General features: G+C 41.3%; 1 protein-coding gene across 2 annotated transcripts in view; it reads right to left on the reverse strand.

Moving 5' to 3' along the window:
- ATP8A2 (ATPase phospholipid transporting 8A2) overlaps positions 1-17,865 on the reverse strand; it is a 668,324-nt gene that overhangs the window by 367,799 nt on the left and 282,660 nt on the right. For both annotated transcript variants that reach the window (XM_077809582.1, XM_077809591.1), the window contains one exon: positions 1,337-1,509. In XM_077809582.1, coding sequence (XP_077665708.1) covers positions 1,337-1,509 — 173 coding nt within the window. The remainder of the gene's footprint in view (positions 1-1,336; positions 1,510-17,865) is intronic.

Consider the following 17,865-nt stretch of genomic DNA (forward strand, 5'->3'; position numbering starts at 1 on the left):
CCACCATGCAATCAGACTCTGCCCCCCACTTTCAATGAAAATATTATCAAATATTACCATTACTACTTCTACAAGGTATTAATTGAAGTCTTCTGCATATTAACCTTCAAAACAATAAGGAGGGAAATTTCTTTCATTACTCAGTCTTCTGAGTGCCCCTTTTCTTCCAAAAAAAAGACCCCATAAAAACAGCCTAGTAATACAAACACTCATCTCCTCAACTCGTCTGTTTTCATCAAAAGGTTTAAACTCAGCAATGGAATTTTCACAGTGTTCTTTGATTACAACACAGAAAAATGCTGAACACTAAACCCTGTCAGAGCTCAAAGCCATCGCAGGAGACTACTCAGCAGGAGAACATCATAGATGGCTACCCTCTAGGGAAGGCCACACAAATGAATTACAATCTAATAACTTGTACTATTGGGGTTTCTGTACATGCTAAGATATTTAATATTGTTTCCTTGCCTCTCTGTGCAGCTCTGCTTAATGAAGAGCTGCCATACCAAGTGGAGGCAACCTCTGGCTATTTAATTCCCCCTGCTTAAGCATGATCACAGGTATAACATCACAGCTCCTATTCTTCAACGTCTCCTATAATCAAGGGGTCAGGAAGGCCTGTTTCCTCATTATCTCCTATCACTTTATAAAAAGCTATCAGGCTCAATTTGGAGGAAAATCTGCATAATTAAAAAGCATTTCTATTTTTAAATAGGGGAGAATCCTGCCTGTTCATCTGAAGCCATGACATTTTCTATCTATCTTTTAAATACCATGCTCATCAGGATAGTACAGTTTTTGAGAGCCAAGATAGTTCCATTGCTGAGGGGCATTCAAGACACGGAGAGTCCATGAAAAGGGTATGCATCCCTGGGGCACTGAACAGGGGCTCTTTCTGTCTTCTGACCGCAGGGTTTTGGGTTAGTAGAGGGGAGAAGTAAAATCCAAGACTACACTGATCTGCCAGTCACTCACACATGCCTGCAGAGTGCGGGAGGAGGGGGGCATAGCTATGGTAGCTACAGCAGCTGCAGCAACCACAGAGAAGCCATTAGAGGGGAAATATTTCTTGCACACAGCCCTTGTGGGATAGTCCCAGTATGCAGCCCTGCTTCCCAATAATTGTTCCATAACAGGTAGCTCACAACTGTGTTTGAATAAACAAGCGACTTACAGCAGACAGCTCATCTCCTCTTAAATATTAACCTGTAAGTTTCCTTCTTTTACATTTCCTGCATGTGCTGTAAACCTGAAGGGGAAAAATGGCAGGTGAAGAGGAAGAGTTACACCAGCTCCACACCAGTTTCTCACTGGAGAAAATCCCGACATTTCTTACCTGCAACAGATGACTGCCTTGCAGGACAGTGCTAGGTCCAGGAAGCACTGCCGCACTTCAAACGAGAGAGCATACTTCAGAGTCTGGCCATCAATAATGAGAGCTATATCATTTTCTTTGCCCAGTGAATCTCCCAGGTTTGTACAGTGATGGGTCAGGGTTGCTCTTGTTGCCTAAAGTGCAAACACACACAAAAAGGAAAAAAAATGTTTCTTTCCCTGTATTCCAACTGTCTCTCTAAACCAGCATTAGCATCCTTGACACATTCTCAGACTTAAAGGTGGGTTAGAATAAATGGGGCCTGGTTCTTCCATGGCTTTTGCCACTGCTTCCCCCTCAAAATATTATGGATTTTTTAAACTTCCCTCCCAGTGCCTACTCCAGAAAAACTTACATTTGGAAAATGCTTTCAGATCTACTGTTGAAAAGGGATACATGTTATTATTGTTTTACCATCTTCCCAAATGACTCAATCTTCAGCTCTCAACCTTTTCCTCAGACTGTTAAGGTAGGAATTGCAGAAGTGCTTACAGTGGTCTCTCTTCCCGTTATAGGCAGAGTTTTACCACTGACTTCAATGGAAGCAGAGTTAGGCCAGTTCTGAACATTTTTGAAAATGTTAGTTTCTCAGGACCAAATTTTCCAACATGTACATGTAAATGGTGTGTATTGTTTCGTGTGCGCAGAACTGCACGCATAGTTTTAAAAATGTAGCCCTCACTGTTTCACTCCTGGTTCAGGCTCTCTCAGGCCACCAGACTTAGATAACAAAGACTTTAATTAACCCCTACTCAAGCACGGTACTTTGATAAAGAAGATGCTCAGTAACTGACCGCTTATTAATCTACTACCAGATTCACAGTTCTCTTCTGTTTTTTTTGAAAATCAGTGGTTATGAATTGAAATTCACAGCATGTTGTTTCACCAGATTTACTCTAACAAAACAGCTCTCCAGAAGTGTGTCTACGTTATCTACTGGTTTATTCAAGTTTTAGGGGAGTGGCTTTTCGGACATATTTGTAAAGTAAAGGGACAAAAATTGCCCATGGATCCTGGAAATCTGTGGAGAAAGGACTCTTCAGAGGCTGGGGCAGTCCACTGAAATGGTACTTGCCTGCATGCTTCTCCACTAGGCTCTCCTTTAGAAGCAAAGCTGATTTACCCCCTGCTTCCTGGTAGAATGGCTCAGCATATACTTGGTCTATCCAGCTTCCTAGCTGAGAACACAGATGGCAAAGCTGAGTGCCTGACTACGCAGCATGGACTACATTGTTATTGCTTTTTTTGAAGATTGGATGGGGCTTCCCTCACAGACTGTGGCCTAGAAGGAAGGACTCAGAGTTGCCAACTCTCATGATTTTCTCATGCATCTTATGATAATTATTCTTTTCCTTAAAGTCCCAGCTCCTGGAGTCAAGTGGATATGTGATGATTTCAGTCTTCACTGTTAAAGAAAAAGTAAGTTCCTGGTCTTTGTGCCTGTGAAGAAAGCTTCCAAATGTGCACCCTAAAGGCTCAGAAAACATAAGGCAAACCAAAAGAACACCAAATCTATTATCTGTACACAATCGCATGAGTTGAAAGCCAATCTCGTTATTTCTAGGGAGCCGGATTCATGATTTTTGAACATTTGGGGTTGGCAGTATCGATGGTTTGATGCCTCCATTGCTTCCAGGGGGATTTCTAGCACCAACTGCATCTGACATTTTCTATAAGCAATGTCCATTCTGGTATGATCTCCAACACACAGTGTTGCAAAACAAAGTATCCTTTTTTGCTCATCCCAGAGCTATGAAAATTTAAAAACTGGTGCCAACTTAACTGTCAAATATGTGTCTCAGTGTATTCATGCTTAGCTGTGCTTCCTTTCTTTGTATGCTGGTCTACAGGAAAAGGTACCATTTCTGTCTATCTGATATGAACAATACTGGAGCAGGGTTATATCTGCCAAATGAAAATACTATATTTATGCCTCATTGTAATCCATTCATTGTTTTATGAAACCACATTTCTCCAGGGAGAGCTACAAATCCACAAGCAGTTGCTGAGTGCTGCATTTTCAATTTGCATCTCTGATTTAACAGACAGATGTAAAAAAAATAAATGTAGCCAAACTGCTCCCTACAGACTACACATCTGCTGGTACTGAAGAACACAAATTACTCCAGTTAAGTTCAGCATTAACATACAGTCAGGATTTCCCCTACACATTCACCTTATGGGATAATATGGCTTTGTGGTTGAGGTTAATCAAAAAACATATGGAGACCAGAACATCCACACCTTTTGGAAGATGGAGACATACCAGCGGACCAATTTTCTACAATAGGAGGTAAAATCAGTAAGACTCCTTCTACGCTACAAATTCAACTGAGGGTATGTCTACACTGCAATCAGATGTGTGACTGTAGCACGTGTAGACATATACAAGCTAGCTTTGGTCCAGCTACCTCAAATAACAATAGTAGAGAAGCCACAGCAGAACGGGCATCAGCATTGGCTGGACACTTGAGTACACACCCAGGTTACTGGGCTGGCTTGCATAAACACAGCTTCACTGTTGTTATTATTCAAGCTAGCTAGATTGAAGCAGCTCAGGTATGTCTACATGTGCTAGAATTACACCTCTGATTGTAGTGTAAACATACGCTGAGTTAGAGGCCCAGGTACACCACAGAACACCACTGAAATCAATGACTGCTTAAGGGTAAATGAGGGTAGAAATGTCTTCTATCCCTATTATATATGCTGAAATGTTTTCTCATGCATCTTGCCACCAAATAAATAAAAAAACTATGACAGAAGTATAAGGGTTTTTTTTTTGTATTACAGATTCTTCACTTCCTGTCCTAAACTGTTGCTAAGCTTCTGTGCACTGCGAAAACAGTTGACAAGCTTCACCCTAGAGGCTGGTGTGTTTTAGAGATGAATGAAGTGATTCATGTGTATAATTTATACATCAATTTGTTGTAGATTGCTGAGAGATCCTCTTGGATGCAAGGTGAAGAATACAGGTAAGACCATCATAATTACATGCATACAGAATACACATACTGGCAACCATTATGATTTTCTGTGGGATTGCTGAGATCTTCAAGTTCCCAGCTAGACAAATAGATTGCAAATGTAAGTTTCTTCAATATTCTGAAATATCACATAAATCACTTTCTATTGGGATTTCACTTTCCAACTGAAAGCCATTCTATATATATGTAAACACAACCATTCCCACACAGTTTGCCAGACTGCTAACAATCCTGCAGAAGAGGGAAATGCCTGCATTGCACTTTAGAATAGTTTGATGTGAAATGGGGATGTCTTCTATTTCACGGATCTTTCCATAGAGTCAAATATGCTTGTAATATAGGGTTTTTTTCTTTTGCTTAACTGAGATGCTTAACTGAACAGAACAAAAGTTATTTCCACAGCAATCTAAAACAGAAACAGCCATGCTACCATTACTAGTGAAAATCTATTCCGGGGTTTTGTTTTTTAGTTTGGTCACAACAAATATCATGTTGCAAAACTAATTTCCAGGACTTTGGCTTTGGCACAATTTATGGCTAAAGCCTGAACCATTTTTCAGGTATGTCTACTAGAATTACACCTCTGATCATTGGAGCCCTGGGTGCATAAGGACCCCAGTAATGAGCGAGTGTTGAGACAATATGGAATCAGTCAATGCTACGCTCAGCTGATGCGGCAACTCATGGTGTCAGACACCATCACGTGATCGAGGGACATCTACTTAGAACACATCACTGGACATCAGCAATAGCAGGAGGGATGAGCTGGAGTGCCGATGAGAAGCACAGTTGGGAAAGTAACTGAAATACTTCCCTGATGGGTTGTATTTTCTAATTGGACAACCTACCCTAAATTCTCAATTACCGAGGGACAATCTTCACTCATTGGCAGCATTGTGCTTTCCACAACCAACTCTCAGTATAACTTTTCATGAGTGATGTACCCAAATACTTGGATGCTAATATCTAAACTGTATTGTTAAATTTATTCAAATTTGGGTTATTGCTGATTATGCACTATGTGTATCTTATGACTTTTAAAACAAACCTTTGTATTTGTGGGTAATCTAAGCACGATGCCCAGATGTACACACACTCTTTTCTTAACCTGTGTATAGTATAATTTTTTAACATTAGCTTTAATAAAATATTTACACTAAAAAGATTAAATGTAATAGCAATGGGAAAAGTGAGCATTTTGTTTATTTACCTATGGATCTCTCTACTATTTACAATCTGTTATTTTGAGTTAAAAATGTTTACAAATTATTAATAGTTTCCATTACAGCACCTTTTGTTCAAAGGTTTCTAAGTGCTTGTAAGAATGCATCTGTGACTTCAGAACAGAAAAACATGCTGTTCATTCTATCTTAAATAAGGTTGGCCTTCTTTAGACAGAAGAAAATACACCAAGGTTTCAAGTTATGTACTTTCACCAATTGATTATTTTCATTCACAACACTGAGTGACCTTGATATGACCTTCCATGAAGCCAGATAGCAAATACAAAATACTTAGTAGCAAGAGAGACATGGATGCTACATACTGTTGCTTGTCAGATGAGTAATGAGAACTGCCTGAAAATTAAGGCAGTATTTTGAGCCATCTCAAGTTCACAAACTGCCTGCTTAGTTAGCTCCTAAATGTCAGTGATTCGGTCAACAATTAATACAAATAAAAATGACCTGAAGCGTAAACATTTCCAGAAGTCTAGCCAAACTTTATCAGCCAATTTGCTGAGGTAATACTACCAAGGGACAGAGACATCTGTCTCAAATGATTTCTGAAACTTAACTTAAAGCAGTCTGAACCTGAATAAAAATTGCAGTCAGTAATTGCAGTATTAGCACATTTATATTTCTTTTTGTGTACACCTTTAATCGAGTCTGAAAAGTGATGGAGAACAGCATTTCACAGTTCAAGGGCCAAATACATCCCTGCTGTAATGCCACTGAAGTCAGTAAGGGTGAATTTGTCTTGAATGAACTTCTTGGAGGTTGTTAAGACAGATAGATAAAAACAGTCTGTGACTGCATGTAACTTACAGGTAAGATTCAGGCATCCTTACTCACACTGAATAGCACCGGACTCTACAAGCAGCCCCACTGACGTAAGTAGCACTAATTGCAAGGTGAACTACTGCTTAACATGAGTAAGTGTGGAACAATCTGGGCCTAATTCAGCAGTCTTTCTGCAGCTTGGGAAAGTAAGCAGTAGTGAGGAGGGCAGACGGACCTGCTTGGAGGTTGGAAGTAGCAGGGGCTACTCAGTGCCAATACCTGAAGTCTAGAAGGCCTGCAGGGACAGTCAAGGGGAGTGAATTTATGCTCCTTATTCACTTCTATGCCCCTCCATGGCAGCATAAACTAGGTCACAAACTGGCCCTATAGTACCCTGGGGAAGGCCATGATCTGATTTCAAAACAGGGGGATATAAAAGAAAGACGATACACTGAGTAAAACATTTCTCTGGGAGAATTAACTCTCTTGCTCCTGATTTAACAATAGGAATTGGGGAAGGGGGTGGGTCAGAAGGTAAAAGCAGCTGGGATGTGCAAGTTGACAGAAAGGGTGGATGTGGTGCTCCTGAGTAGTGAGGCTGAATGTAGAGCAAGAGAGGGGAGAGTAATGGCACGAGAGATGTCCAGTGAGGAGGAAATTGGAGGGCATGGCAGAGCAGAGAATGAGTAATGACACTTTGGAAGAAGCAGGAGAAGAAAGGAGGGAGGACAGGTGGAAGGTGGAGGGGGGAGTCAGGTGGGCAAAATGCTGGCTGTCTGAAAGATCCTGCAATGCTATGCCAGCCAGCTGGGAGGAGTGAAGAGCTACTTAAAATGTGGCAAGAAGAGAGGAGCTGCTTTACAGCTAGCTTTCTATAATCCAAGGGGTCCAGCACTCCTGGGGAACTAACATGGCAAATCAGAACTAAGGAACCAATACCAAACTGGAACCAAAATCACAGGTTATACTCTGTTTAATTTTAATGTGTTGTGCTATTTGTACTGTATGGAGTAATTGCTAGCATGAGGGATATGGATTACTGTGTTCTATGCCTTCTTCATTTCTATTACTGAATAAACAACTTCCTCCATCAAACTGTAAGGAATTAGCTTTCAGACCTCCTGGGAGGATGTGCTTATACGCTACCAGTGTACTCAAACTACAACAAACTCAGTTCAGGAAAAATGAAGGCATGTTTTGGGGAAGAATTAGCAATTTTGTCTACTATAAAAATTGTAGTATGCAATTATAACAATCTACAGTAATTCAGTGCACAGAGCATGGGTCTATTTTTGATGACGGCTTCACATCATATATGCAATAGCAAGAATAGAAATTCATGTTAACCCTAAGAACACCTATCGTTAGTATTCTAAGGATTCAGTAGCAGTTAAGAAAGATCATTCCTAAACATTTGCTTTTTCCATACTTGGAACGCATCAGAACATTCAGATCCTGAGCTTATAAACAGACATTTGAGAAGAGTGAAACTACCTCAGATCTCAGAGGATAATGGGGCAGCTCTTGATAAGTAAATTGCTGCACAGGTAGTTGAAGTTGTAATTAACTGTTTAAAATCCAGTAACGCTCCAGGTCCCAATGGGTTTTCTGAGGAGTATTCCAGAGCTCTAAAGCAAATGTTGGCCCCTATTTTATTTAATGGTATGTTACAGGGGAATGAGATTCCAGATTCATGGAAAGAGGCAAAAATTGTGATCATTCCTGAAGAAGGGAAAGATCTTACCAACTGTGCATCATACAGACTTATTTCTTTAATGTGGGTGCTAAAATTTATGCCAAGGTGCTAGCAAACAGACTGTCACTCTTGTTCACTCTGACCAACCTGGGTTTGTTGCTGGTAGACATCAATCTAATAATATTGGAAGAACTGTGAATTTAATCTATATTGTTAATTTTAGCAACTCTTCCTGTGCACTGCTTTCTTTGGATACTTAGATAGCCTTTGACCGGTTGGTGTGGGAATACCTTAGACAGGTTTTGGTAAGGTTTGGTTTGGGTAATCAGTCTTCTGTGGGCATATTGACTATGTATACTCATCCTCATGTGTCTGCTTTGGTTGATAGTCATTAATCCCTTCCTTTTAAGTTATCTAAGGATATGAGACGGGGTTGCCCTTTATGCCTTCTGTTTGCCCTGACAATGGGGCCATCTGCAATAAATGTGAGAAACAGCCCCTTAGAAAAGGGCATCAAAATGTCTTCTGGGTTAACTCAAAATAGCTTTGCATACTGACAACATCCTGTTATATCTGCATGATCCAGAAGTCCCATTAAAATTATAGTACAATTGGCTTTGACATTTGGGCAGGTATCGGGCTTCAAAATAAATTACAGTAAATCTAACATTTTAGGAATTAATATTCCTGAAAGGGTCAAAACAAACTGCTATCAGCTACATAAGTTTAAATGGGTAAAGAAATCTTAAAATATTTAGGAATAAATATTGTGAAGAAACAAATATCTTTTTAAGGCAAACTGCCCTTCACTATGGAATAAAATAATAAGGCTTGGAGGAATGGAACAAATATGAAATTTCTTGGCTAGGTAGGGTAGCTCTGGTAAAGATGAATGTCCTCCCAACGTTGTTATTTTTCTTTCAATGCATCCTTGTTGGTATCCCTGACATGACATTAAAACTTGGCAGGATACACTATTAACATTCATATGGAACCATAAAAGATAAAGGATGAGTTCTAAATTCTGTTTAATCCTACCGTATACGATGGACTGGCGTCCCGTACTTTGGTTTATTATCATTATTATGCACCACAACTAAAAGATGTGATCAACTCAGTTAACAATAGACTATCCAAACACTTGGTAAAACTCAAACAGCACTGGAGCCCAAATACAGCTATTTATAGTAATCATTACATTAAAAAGAAATTTAGGTCATCAAAAAATAAATCACCCATTCATCCAGACCATTTTAGCAGTTCTGGACACATTTTTCAAATTTCCCGCTGCTTAGCCCTTCTCCCTTAGCCACTTTCTTTAATAATCAGGAATTTATCTCTAGAAATACCAACATGACTATTCGTTGTGAGTAAGAGCTGTGATTACTCAGTTTGGACAGCTATTCCTGGGTCCTCATTTGAAATCATATCAAGAGATATGTAATAATGTAAATAATTTAAAGCTCCCATATTTTCAATATTTACAAGTCAAACATTTTAAGGTGAAATCTGGATCTCCTATCTAGACCTTTAGACACGTTTGAGGAGTTGACCCAGGAGCAAGCTGGATCAAAGGGTTTAAGTTCTAAAACATATGCAATTTTGACTGAAAAGATGTTGATAAGAAAACTCAGCTGAAAAGATGGAAGAGAGATTTGGATAAAGAAACTGATCGGGAACAGCGGATCTCTATCTGGGAAAGGGGATAAACATCTTTAATTTGTGTGGCTCATGAAGAATATTCTTATAAGTTACTGTACAGACAGCATAGGATACCAGTAAATATCCATCATATTTTTGCTACTAGAGAGGTGCTCTGTTGGAGGGTTTCTGGGGGAAAAGGAACATACTTGCACATGTGGTGGTTGTAACCAGGAATTAGACAGCTTGAGGAAGAAATTATCAAAGCAATTCATCTTATAACAAAATGCCGGCTTCCTAGAGATACCCTGACCGGCTTACTTAATGCTCCAGTAAAAGATCTACATTTTAAACAGAATGACAAACTAATTTCTTTTTACTGTGAGGAACAAGATTTTGTATTGCACATAATTGGAAAAATGTGACTTTTCCTCCTTGGAATTGTGGTATAGGAAAATATGCACTGCCCTTGTAACAGAAAAGCTTTCATACTAAGTATGTACACAAGAGAAGTGCCAAAATGAGAATGAAATTCAGAAATTTGGTCACCCTTTTTAGTGTACTCAGAGGAGAAGGGCTCCCCAGCCAGCAAGCCATTATCTTTAGTCAGATTCTTTGAATATTAACCTGATCCTGAATAAGTAATAAGAAACGTATGATAAGAACATAACATAAGAACATGATGCAGTATGTTACAGTTTTATTGTAACTTTGACTTAATAAAAAGTAAAATACAAGAAAAGAAAGATAATTCCTCCTCTCTCTCCTCCCATCCCCTCTCTTGCCCCACCTCCCCCTAAGCTTTCTCTTGCTCCCAAATACAGAATATGACCTCTTTCACCCACCTGTCCCACCTGAAGGGTTGAAACTGATTTCTACTCCCCTAAATGGATGGAGATAACCTCCTGTCCCTGCCCATTGCCTAGTTCTCTGCCAAGAAGTACTCTCCTCCTGCCCTCTGCTGTCTCTTGATGCCACCTGTACCACAGGGGCCGACTTCGTGGGTGCTCCAGGGCTGACTGCAGGACAGATGTTGTGACTCCTTCTCTGTCTCCCTTTCCTCTGCTAGCTGGTCAGTGCTCCCTCCCATTTGCTCTTTTCTTCCTCTCCCCTTCTGTGTCTCTTGTTAGGAAAGGAGAACCAGAGTACATGGTGGGTATTAACTGGCTAGTAAGTGAAGATGAGGAGAGAGACTCAGCCACTAACCTTAGTCAAACATGGAGAAATCAACAGGGAGTCCAGGGAGCCAAATAAGATGCCTGAAAAGTGGAGCCTCATGTCAAAAGCAACAAATCAGCCAGGCCTAGTAACAGCCATCAAGAGACAGCACCTAGGAGTCCTACCCAACATTTCAATCCCTGGCCACAGAGCCTCTTTCCTCTCTTTGTGCAGCAATCCCTGGGACAAATGTTCAATGAGCCAGTGTTCTATATCACAAGAGGTCATAAATCAGAGATATCTTCTCACCTAAGAATGTTTCGGGAAACATTTTATGTGGCACACTCTCCAACATCTAATGATAATCCGTAACCCAGCAATTTACACAGCAAAGTGGCAACTAATTCTCACAGCAGATAAACACACACCCTGGAAAGTGGTATACTCCTTTGTACAAAATTTGTCACTGATGTTAAAAAAAGTACAGGTGATTCCGCTCACGTATCCTGCTTTTATTCTACACTCACCAACCGGGGACCAGTCTTCTATTTTTCTTAATGCTTTAAAAGGAGCAATTTTACAAAGCTGAAAACAAGTATGAGTCAAATCAGTTGGGAAGAAGAATTTAAACAGCAAAACATAAATGATAATTGGGAATTATTTAAGTACATTTTACTGGATGCCCAAAATGCTACAATCCTACTACTGAGAAAGAAGGCTGTGCTGTTTAAAAAAACAACTTGGCTTCGAGGGGAAGTAAATGCAGGTATAAAAAAAAAAGATAACGAATGGAACAAGGTGTGAAGTTCATAGTAAATAATATAAATCAGAAGCTAGGAATTGTAGAAAATCTATAAGGGAAGCTAAAAGATACACAGAAAATCTATGGCCAGCAGAGTTAAGGGAAACAAGAAGGAGGGGTTTTTTAAGCATAAGAAACAAAAAACAGCTTACCAGTGGTATTGGTCCATTACTAGTGGAAATGGTAGAACTATCAATAATAATGCAGAAAAGGCAGAAGTGTTCAATAAATATTTCTGTTCTGCCTGAAAAAATGAACCTGCACATCCTGAAAGATTTCAGTTCTATCTTTATAGTTCATCCACAAATAGGGATTGGGGGTAAGGGTGGATCTCAAGAGGGAATATATTCAGAGCTCTCCAGTTATCAGTCACTAACCTAGTTTTTCTCCTTCATGAAATTGCCTGCACAGATCCCCACTCTTAGAGATTACCCATCACCCTATCCTAGGAGGAGAACTGAAGGTGGGATGCTATAATAAAACATCCCTGAAATGGGCATCAGACCTAACATTCAAATTACGACCTTGATCCACAAAAGAATTTGTGCATTCTAAGGGCTGGTATACACTAACGCTGTAAGTTGACCTAAGTTACGCTACTTCAGTTACATAAGTGACATAACTAAAGTCGATGTAATTTAGGTCCACTTACAGCGGTGTCTACACCATGCTATGTCGACAGGAGACGCTCTCCTGCCGACTTACCTTCCGCCTCTCGGGGAGGTAGAGTACAGACCTCGGGAGAGCACTCTGCCATCGACTTAGCTTGTCTTCACCAGACCCGCTAAATCGACACAGCTGCATCGATCATAGCAGTGCTGATTTAGCCAGAAGTATAGACAAGCCCATAGACTCCTATTGAAGTCAATGGGACAGCACACAAAAGTAAGGGTACCCTCCCCACACAAGGTCCTGATTCAGCAAAGCACTTAAGCACCTGATTTCAATGGGACATAAGGAAATACCTAAGTGTTTTGTTAAATCAGGGCTAAAGTTTAATTGTTTTAAATGCAAGCATAAGAATCCACTCATGCAGATCCCTTTGCAGGATTAGGGCCTGAGAGTGTAAAATTAATAAAGATGTATCTTAAGCTACAAGGAGTACATCTGCAAGTCTCACACATAGACAAGTTATATATATATGGCTGCGGAAGCTAACCGTGGTGGCATGATCTTTTTTTTCATTATTTACTGTTTATTCTGCTTTCTATTGGTGCTATGCACATAGAAAAGAAGATTTAAAAATCTAAATCAATCAGACAGAAACAATACATAAATTTCAGGTTTTAGTTTCACTCCTGGGAGCCTACGTATGTGGTTTCAGTAATTTCTCCTGTGGACAATTCCTTTCCATAACAAGTCTACCCTGCAGACATTTTTCCACTGTTTTAATTTTCCTACTGCTATTCCCCATTTTAACAAGTGACTTGCTCAAACTCTTGGTAGACCATTTAGTTGCAATATTGCTCTTAACATTTTATTTACCAAGAAGAAACTTCCTGAGGTTTGTACACTGTGTAAATGTAGTTTCATTCTGCAGATCACCATATGTTGAGGAATTAGGGCACTGTTATAAATCTTAGCAGCAGAGTACAATTTGTTGACAGGCAGAGAATTAGAATATCCTGAAGCAGAGTTCATGTGTGGTCTTCACTCTAGACCACATCCTGCCGTTCTGTATGAAACCTTGTAATGGCTTCTTTGTATTTTGTCTCTTTCTAAAGCCTCACAGAAGGACCCTGCCTTACCAGGGCCACTCAGTATCTGAAGGATAAAGCAGACACATTAACAACCCATAGGGTTCTACACAGATTATTAAAAAGAAAACGGCATTCCATTTTGGAATTTAGCACCAGAAGGAATGCTATATAAAATTTCACACACAACTCTTCCATGTACCAAATTCAGACTTGATATAAGTGGGTACAACTCCATTGATTTCAATGGAGTTATACGTTCGTACACCAAATTTCAGGTTGGCTCATTACCTGTGATTTTAAAAAGCCAAATAATAAAAAAGTTAGAAAAACTAATAAAAGTTTAAAAAAGGAAATGATATGGACTTTGTGGCTTGGGAATTTTTAGCAGCTGCATTTTGCGTAGCACAAATGACAGTAGAAAAACCTGGCCCTATCTTCACAGAGACTATATTCACATTCCACATGCAGTTTAAGGCTCAGTGTAGTGGAGAATAGGGATTAAAAGCAGCCAAGCTAGGCTGATTGGGAAAGCAGCCACAGCTGTGGCCAGCTCAATTAGGGCCCAGCTGGCCCTTATAAGAGGTCTGGGGGCCAGGAGCTGGAGGAGTTTGTCTCTCTCTCTCGAGAGAGAGAGAGAGAGAAGGACCTGGCTGCCTGGGAGAAAAAGGTACTTGGAGTGGAGCAGGATTGGGGAAAGGCTAGAGGAGCTGGGGAGTTCCAGCCAGGCAACTCCCCAAGCTTAGGCCTTGGTAAAGGCCTATGCAGGTACTGGGGCTGGAAGGTGCAGCCCAGAGATAGACAGAGGCAGTTGGTCCAACCTCCTTGCCAATGATCAGTGGCCAGGACAGACTGCAGTTTGCCCCAGTAAGTGGGGGCTAGATGATGACTGGCAGTAGCCACTGAGGCAAGGTGGGTTTAGAGGGTTGGGGGTTCCCCTGGGAGGGGAGACCCAGACTGTGGATTACTGCTGAGGGCAGAACCCCAAGGTAAAGGGGCACCTGGGCCCGGGAGGGACACAGGGGCCTGAGGCAGGTGAGCCACCAGCCAGCAGAGGGTGCTCCGAGCTGGAATCGAGCTGATAACCAGCAGGAGGTGGCACACCGGTGAGTCTTCGATTTGCTACGCTCAGTATCGCCCCAGGTGAAGCAAAAGATCTGGAGAAGAAAACCAGTATTGAAATAGACTGGTTATGGTGGGTATCAGACAACAAATATTCTTTTTCTAGTTAAGATGGACAAAGAAAACACTGATTGTTGGGACCTGTGGCCTCCATTAAGCACATTGCTTACTAAAGATGAGAGCAACTATAGGCTGCATTTTGGCCACTCCTGCTTTAATATTTTGGATACCATTATCACATGTTTCTTTTTTTATCTTAATAGAGTTAATGTAAGAGTGATCTTCAAGGATGAACCTCTGTAACAGCTATTAAACTTGAGTTCCTAAAGTAAACTGTTCATATTGGTACCTGTTTACATACCATATCTATTATAAATCTTGGAAGGGTTGTTCAATTGCTGTAGTAAGAAGATTAAATGGCTTCTAAATTCTAATGAATTTTTCTTTCACCAGATAATTCAGCCCCAGAACTACTGTCATATTTTGTGTGATCATATAAATCACACAGAATCTGTAGCTCATTGTTCCGAAGGACACTAAACTGCCAACTGGACATATTTTACCAATATGAGGGATTTATTTTTTACTGCATTTGCTGTTTCCTGCCTACATCTGGATAGTGTGAACAGTTAAATGTGATACAATTGTTTGAATTTATTGGAAAAGTAAAGATTTTTGGGGTTTTTTCTGTTAAAGTGAAATGAGTCTTCCACAGAGTGCTGTGAAGAACAGAGGACTTAACTGCAGAACCATATTCAGGGAGACACTTTGTGGCCAGGTTTGAAACACTTTCCACTGTACCTTAACCATGGTTTAAAGGGTTCACCATCTGTTTGGTGAAGAGCATTTCACTTGAAGCTGTCTAGTTCCTGAGCCCATGGGACCTATGGACATCTGGCATAACGCAGTGTACAGTAGAGAAGGGATAATGAAAATAACAAAGGAAAGACTAAATAATGTTTAAACCAAAGCTAGCTGAAACAGAATATAAGTATTCAGGGCAGCACCTGCTGAACTGAGGATGCAGAGGAAATATTTTTTACAATAAACAGCACATGTTCCAATATCAGCCCAGAATAAACACCTCCACAAAACTGAAGTACAGTTAATTGCAGGCACAAATGACCCTACCTGATTTGCAAGACTAATCAAACTGTCAGATGTCTAAATTCTATAATTCCTGCCTGGCACCTAGAATTTGTTTGTGAAAGCAAAATTTCAAATTCAAAATTGCAGGCAAATTTCAAAAGTGTAGTCTTAAATTTTGATAAATAAAGGGTGAAATTCACATTGCTGCAAAGCCTGAATAATTGCAGGGATTGCAAAGAATAGACCTCTCCCTCATACCTGAACACATGCCATAAGGTCCATTGGCCATGCTCTTCTGCTCCCCTTCCAAACTGCCTTATTACAACCTTCTTATGATCTCTCACAGAGTGAGCTACCTCAGAGCTTGATTCTCCAAGTGATGGTTCTTGTGCATTTTAGTCTTTCTGTTAAACTCAGATTCCCTAAAGTCTGTGAGACCTTGTGTAATATATATGTAACATGTCCTTCTGCACCAATCTTATGTAAGTATTCCTGTTATCTTTCTACTGGATCTGTAAGGTAAGGAAATCCTGTGGCCTTTTTTTAACGTTAGAAGTCTGGCTGGACCTGTAAATGAGTTTAAAAACTCTGGTTGCATGAACATAACATTACCCAACAAACAATACTATATTTTAAAATATGCAATTAATTCTGTTACGTAACATTGAACTTAAAAGTTGTGGTTTGCGTCACACTAAATGCAAGCTCTCAATAGATAGTGTGACAACCCTAGATGATTCTAACGGTCTCTTCTGACCTAAATATCTATGACAAAGTTCCTCCTCTACCTTGGTGGGTCTTGCGCTTATTGGCAGATTTGCTCGCCTTGGAGCTTCACGGTAGCCCTCAGTTTGGCTGTTTTCGTGAACCCACAGTCCAGGTCAACTCTTCCTGTGTCTGACCAGGACTTGGGAGGTTTGGGGGGAACCCGGGCCTGCCCTCTACTCTGGGTTCCAGCCCAGGGCCCTGCGGAATGCAGCTGTCTAGAGTGCCTCCTGGAACAGCTGTGTGACAGCTACAACTCCCTGGGCTACTTCCCCATGGCCTCCTCTCAACACCTTCTTTATCCTCACCACAGGATCTTCCTCCTGGTGTCTGATAATGCTTGTACTCCTCAGTCCTCCAACAGTATGTGTTCTCACGCTCAGCTCCTAGCGCCTCTTGCTCCCAGATCCTTACACACGCACCACAAACTGAAGTGAGCTCCTTTTTAAACCCAGGTGCCCTGATTAGCCTGCCTTAATTGATTCTAGCAGCTTCTTGATTGGCTGCAGGTGTTCTAATCAGCCTGTCTGTCTTAATTGTCTCCAGAAGGTTCCTGATTGTTCTGGAACCTTCCCTGTTACTTTACCCAGGGAAAAGGGACCTACTTAACCTGGGGCTAATATATCTGCCTTCTATTACTCTCCTATTCCCCTCCACCCCAGGCCTGCCGGACCTTTTCATTGGCCCCCCTTCCCCCCTTCACCGTGAGCCGGCTGCACAAGCTGCAGCCGGTCTGCTTCCAGACCGCGCCAAGGAAACATCTATACACACTCGCGCTCCACACCCTTCACGCCCTCACCCTCGTGTCCTGCCCCGATAGAAAATGACGGGACCTCCTGCCACCTTTGGAGGGTGAGGAGCCCAGGTGGGCCAGCCGATATTCCACCTTGGTCCCGAGGCCCGCCGGGGATATCAGTTGGCAGCTCCTTCATGGAACCATGAGCATGGGCGTGTACTTGGCGCGGTTCACCCCTATCCCAGACACCTGCCCCTTTTGTGGCGTGAGGGAAACCCTGGCACACATATATTTGGAGTGTGCCAGGCTGCAGCCCCTATTCTGGCTCCTCACAAATATTTTATTACGTTTTTGGTTGCACTTTTCCCCTGACCTTCTTATTTATGCACTCCCTATCCGCAGCCCCACAAAGTCATGGGATCTCCTTGTCAACCTCCTCCTGGCTCTAGCTAAAATGGATATCTATAAAACCAGAGTGAGGAGGTTGGCCGATGGAGTCTCCTGTGACTCTGGGGCCTATTTCCAATCCTCTGTCCATTCACGTATCCGGGCAGAGTTCCTCTGGGCGGCGTCCACTGACTCCCTTGATGCCTTTGAGGAGCAGTGGGAGCTGTCCGGGGTTCTCTGCTTGGTGTCCCCATTCGGTTCCCTTCGTTTGACCCTTTGACCACACTCCTGTCCCTGTTATTTCATTAGCTGTCTCCCGGATTTATTTGGTGTCCAAGTTCTGTGGATCCCCCTCTTAGGCTGGGAGGGATCCTTTAGCAGTGGGCGGGCGAAGTAATCCAATAGGATTA

Source organism: Eretmochelys imbricata, chromosome 1 (genome assembly GCF_965152235.1).
Source record: "Eretmochelys imbricata isolate rEreImb1 chromosome 1, rEreImb1.hap1, whole genome shotgun sequence".
Taxonomy (NCBI): domain Eukaryota; kingdom Metazoa; phylum Chordata; order Testudines; family Cheloniidae; genus Eretmochelys; species Eretmochelys imbricata.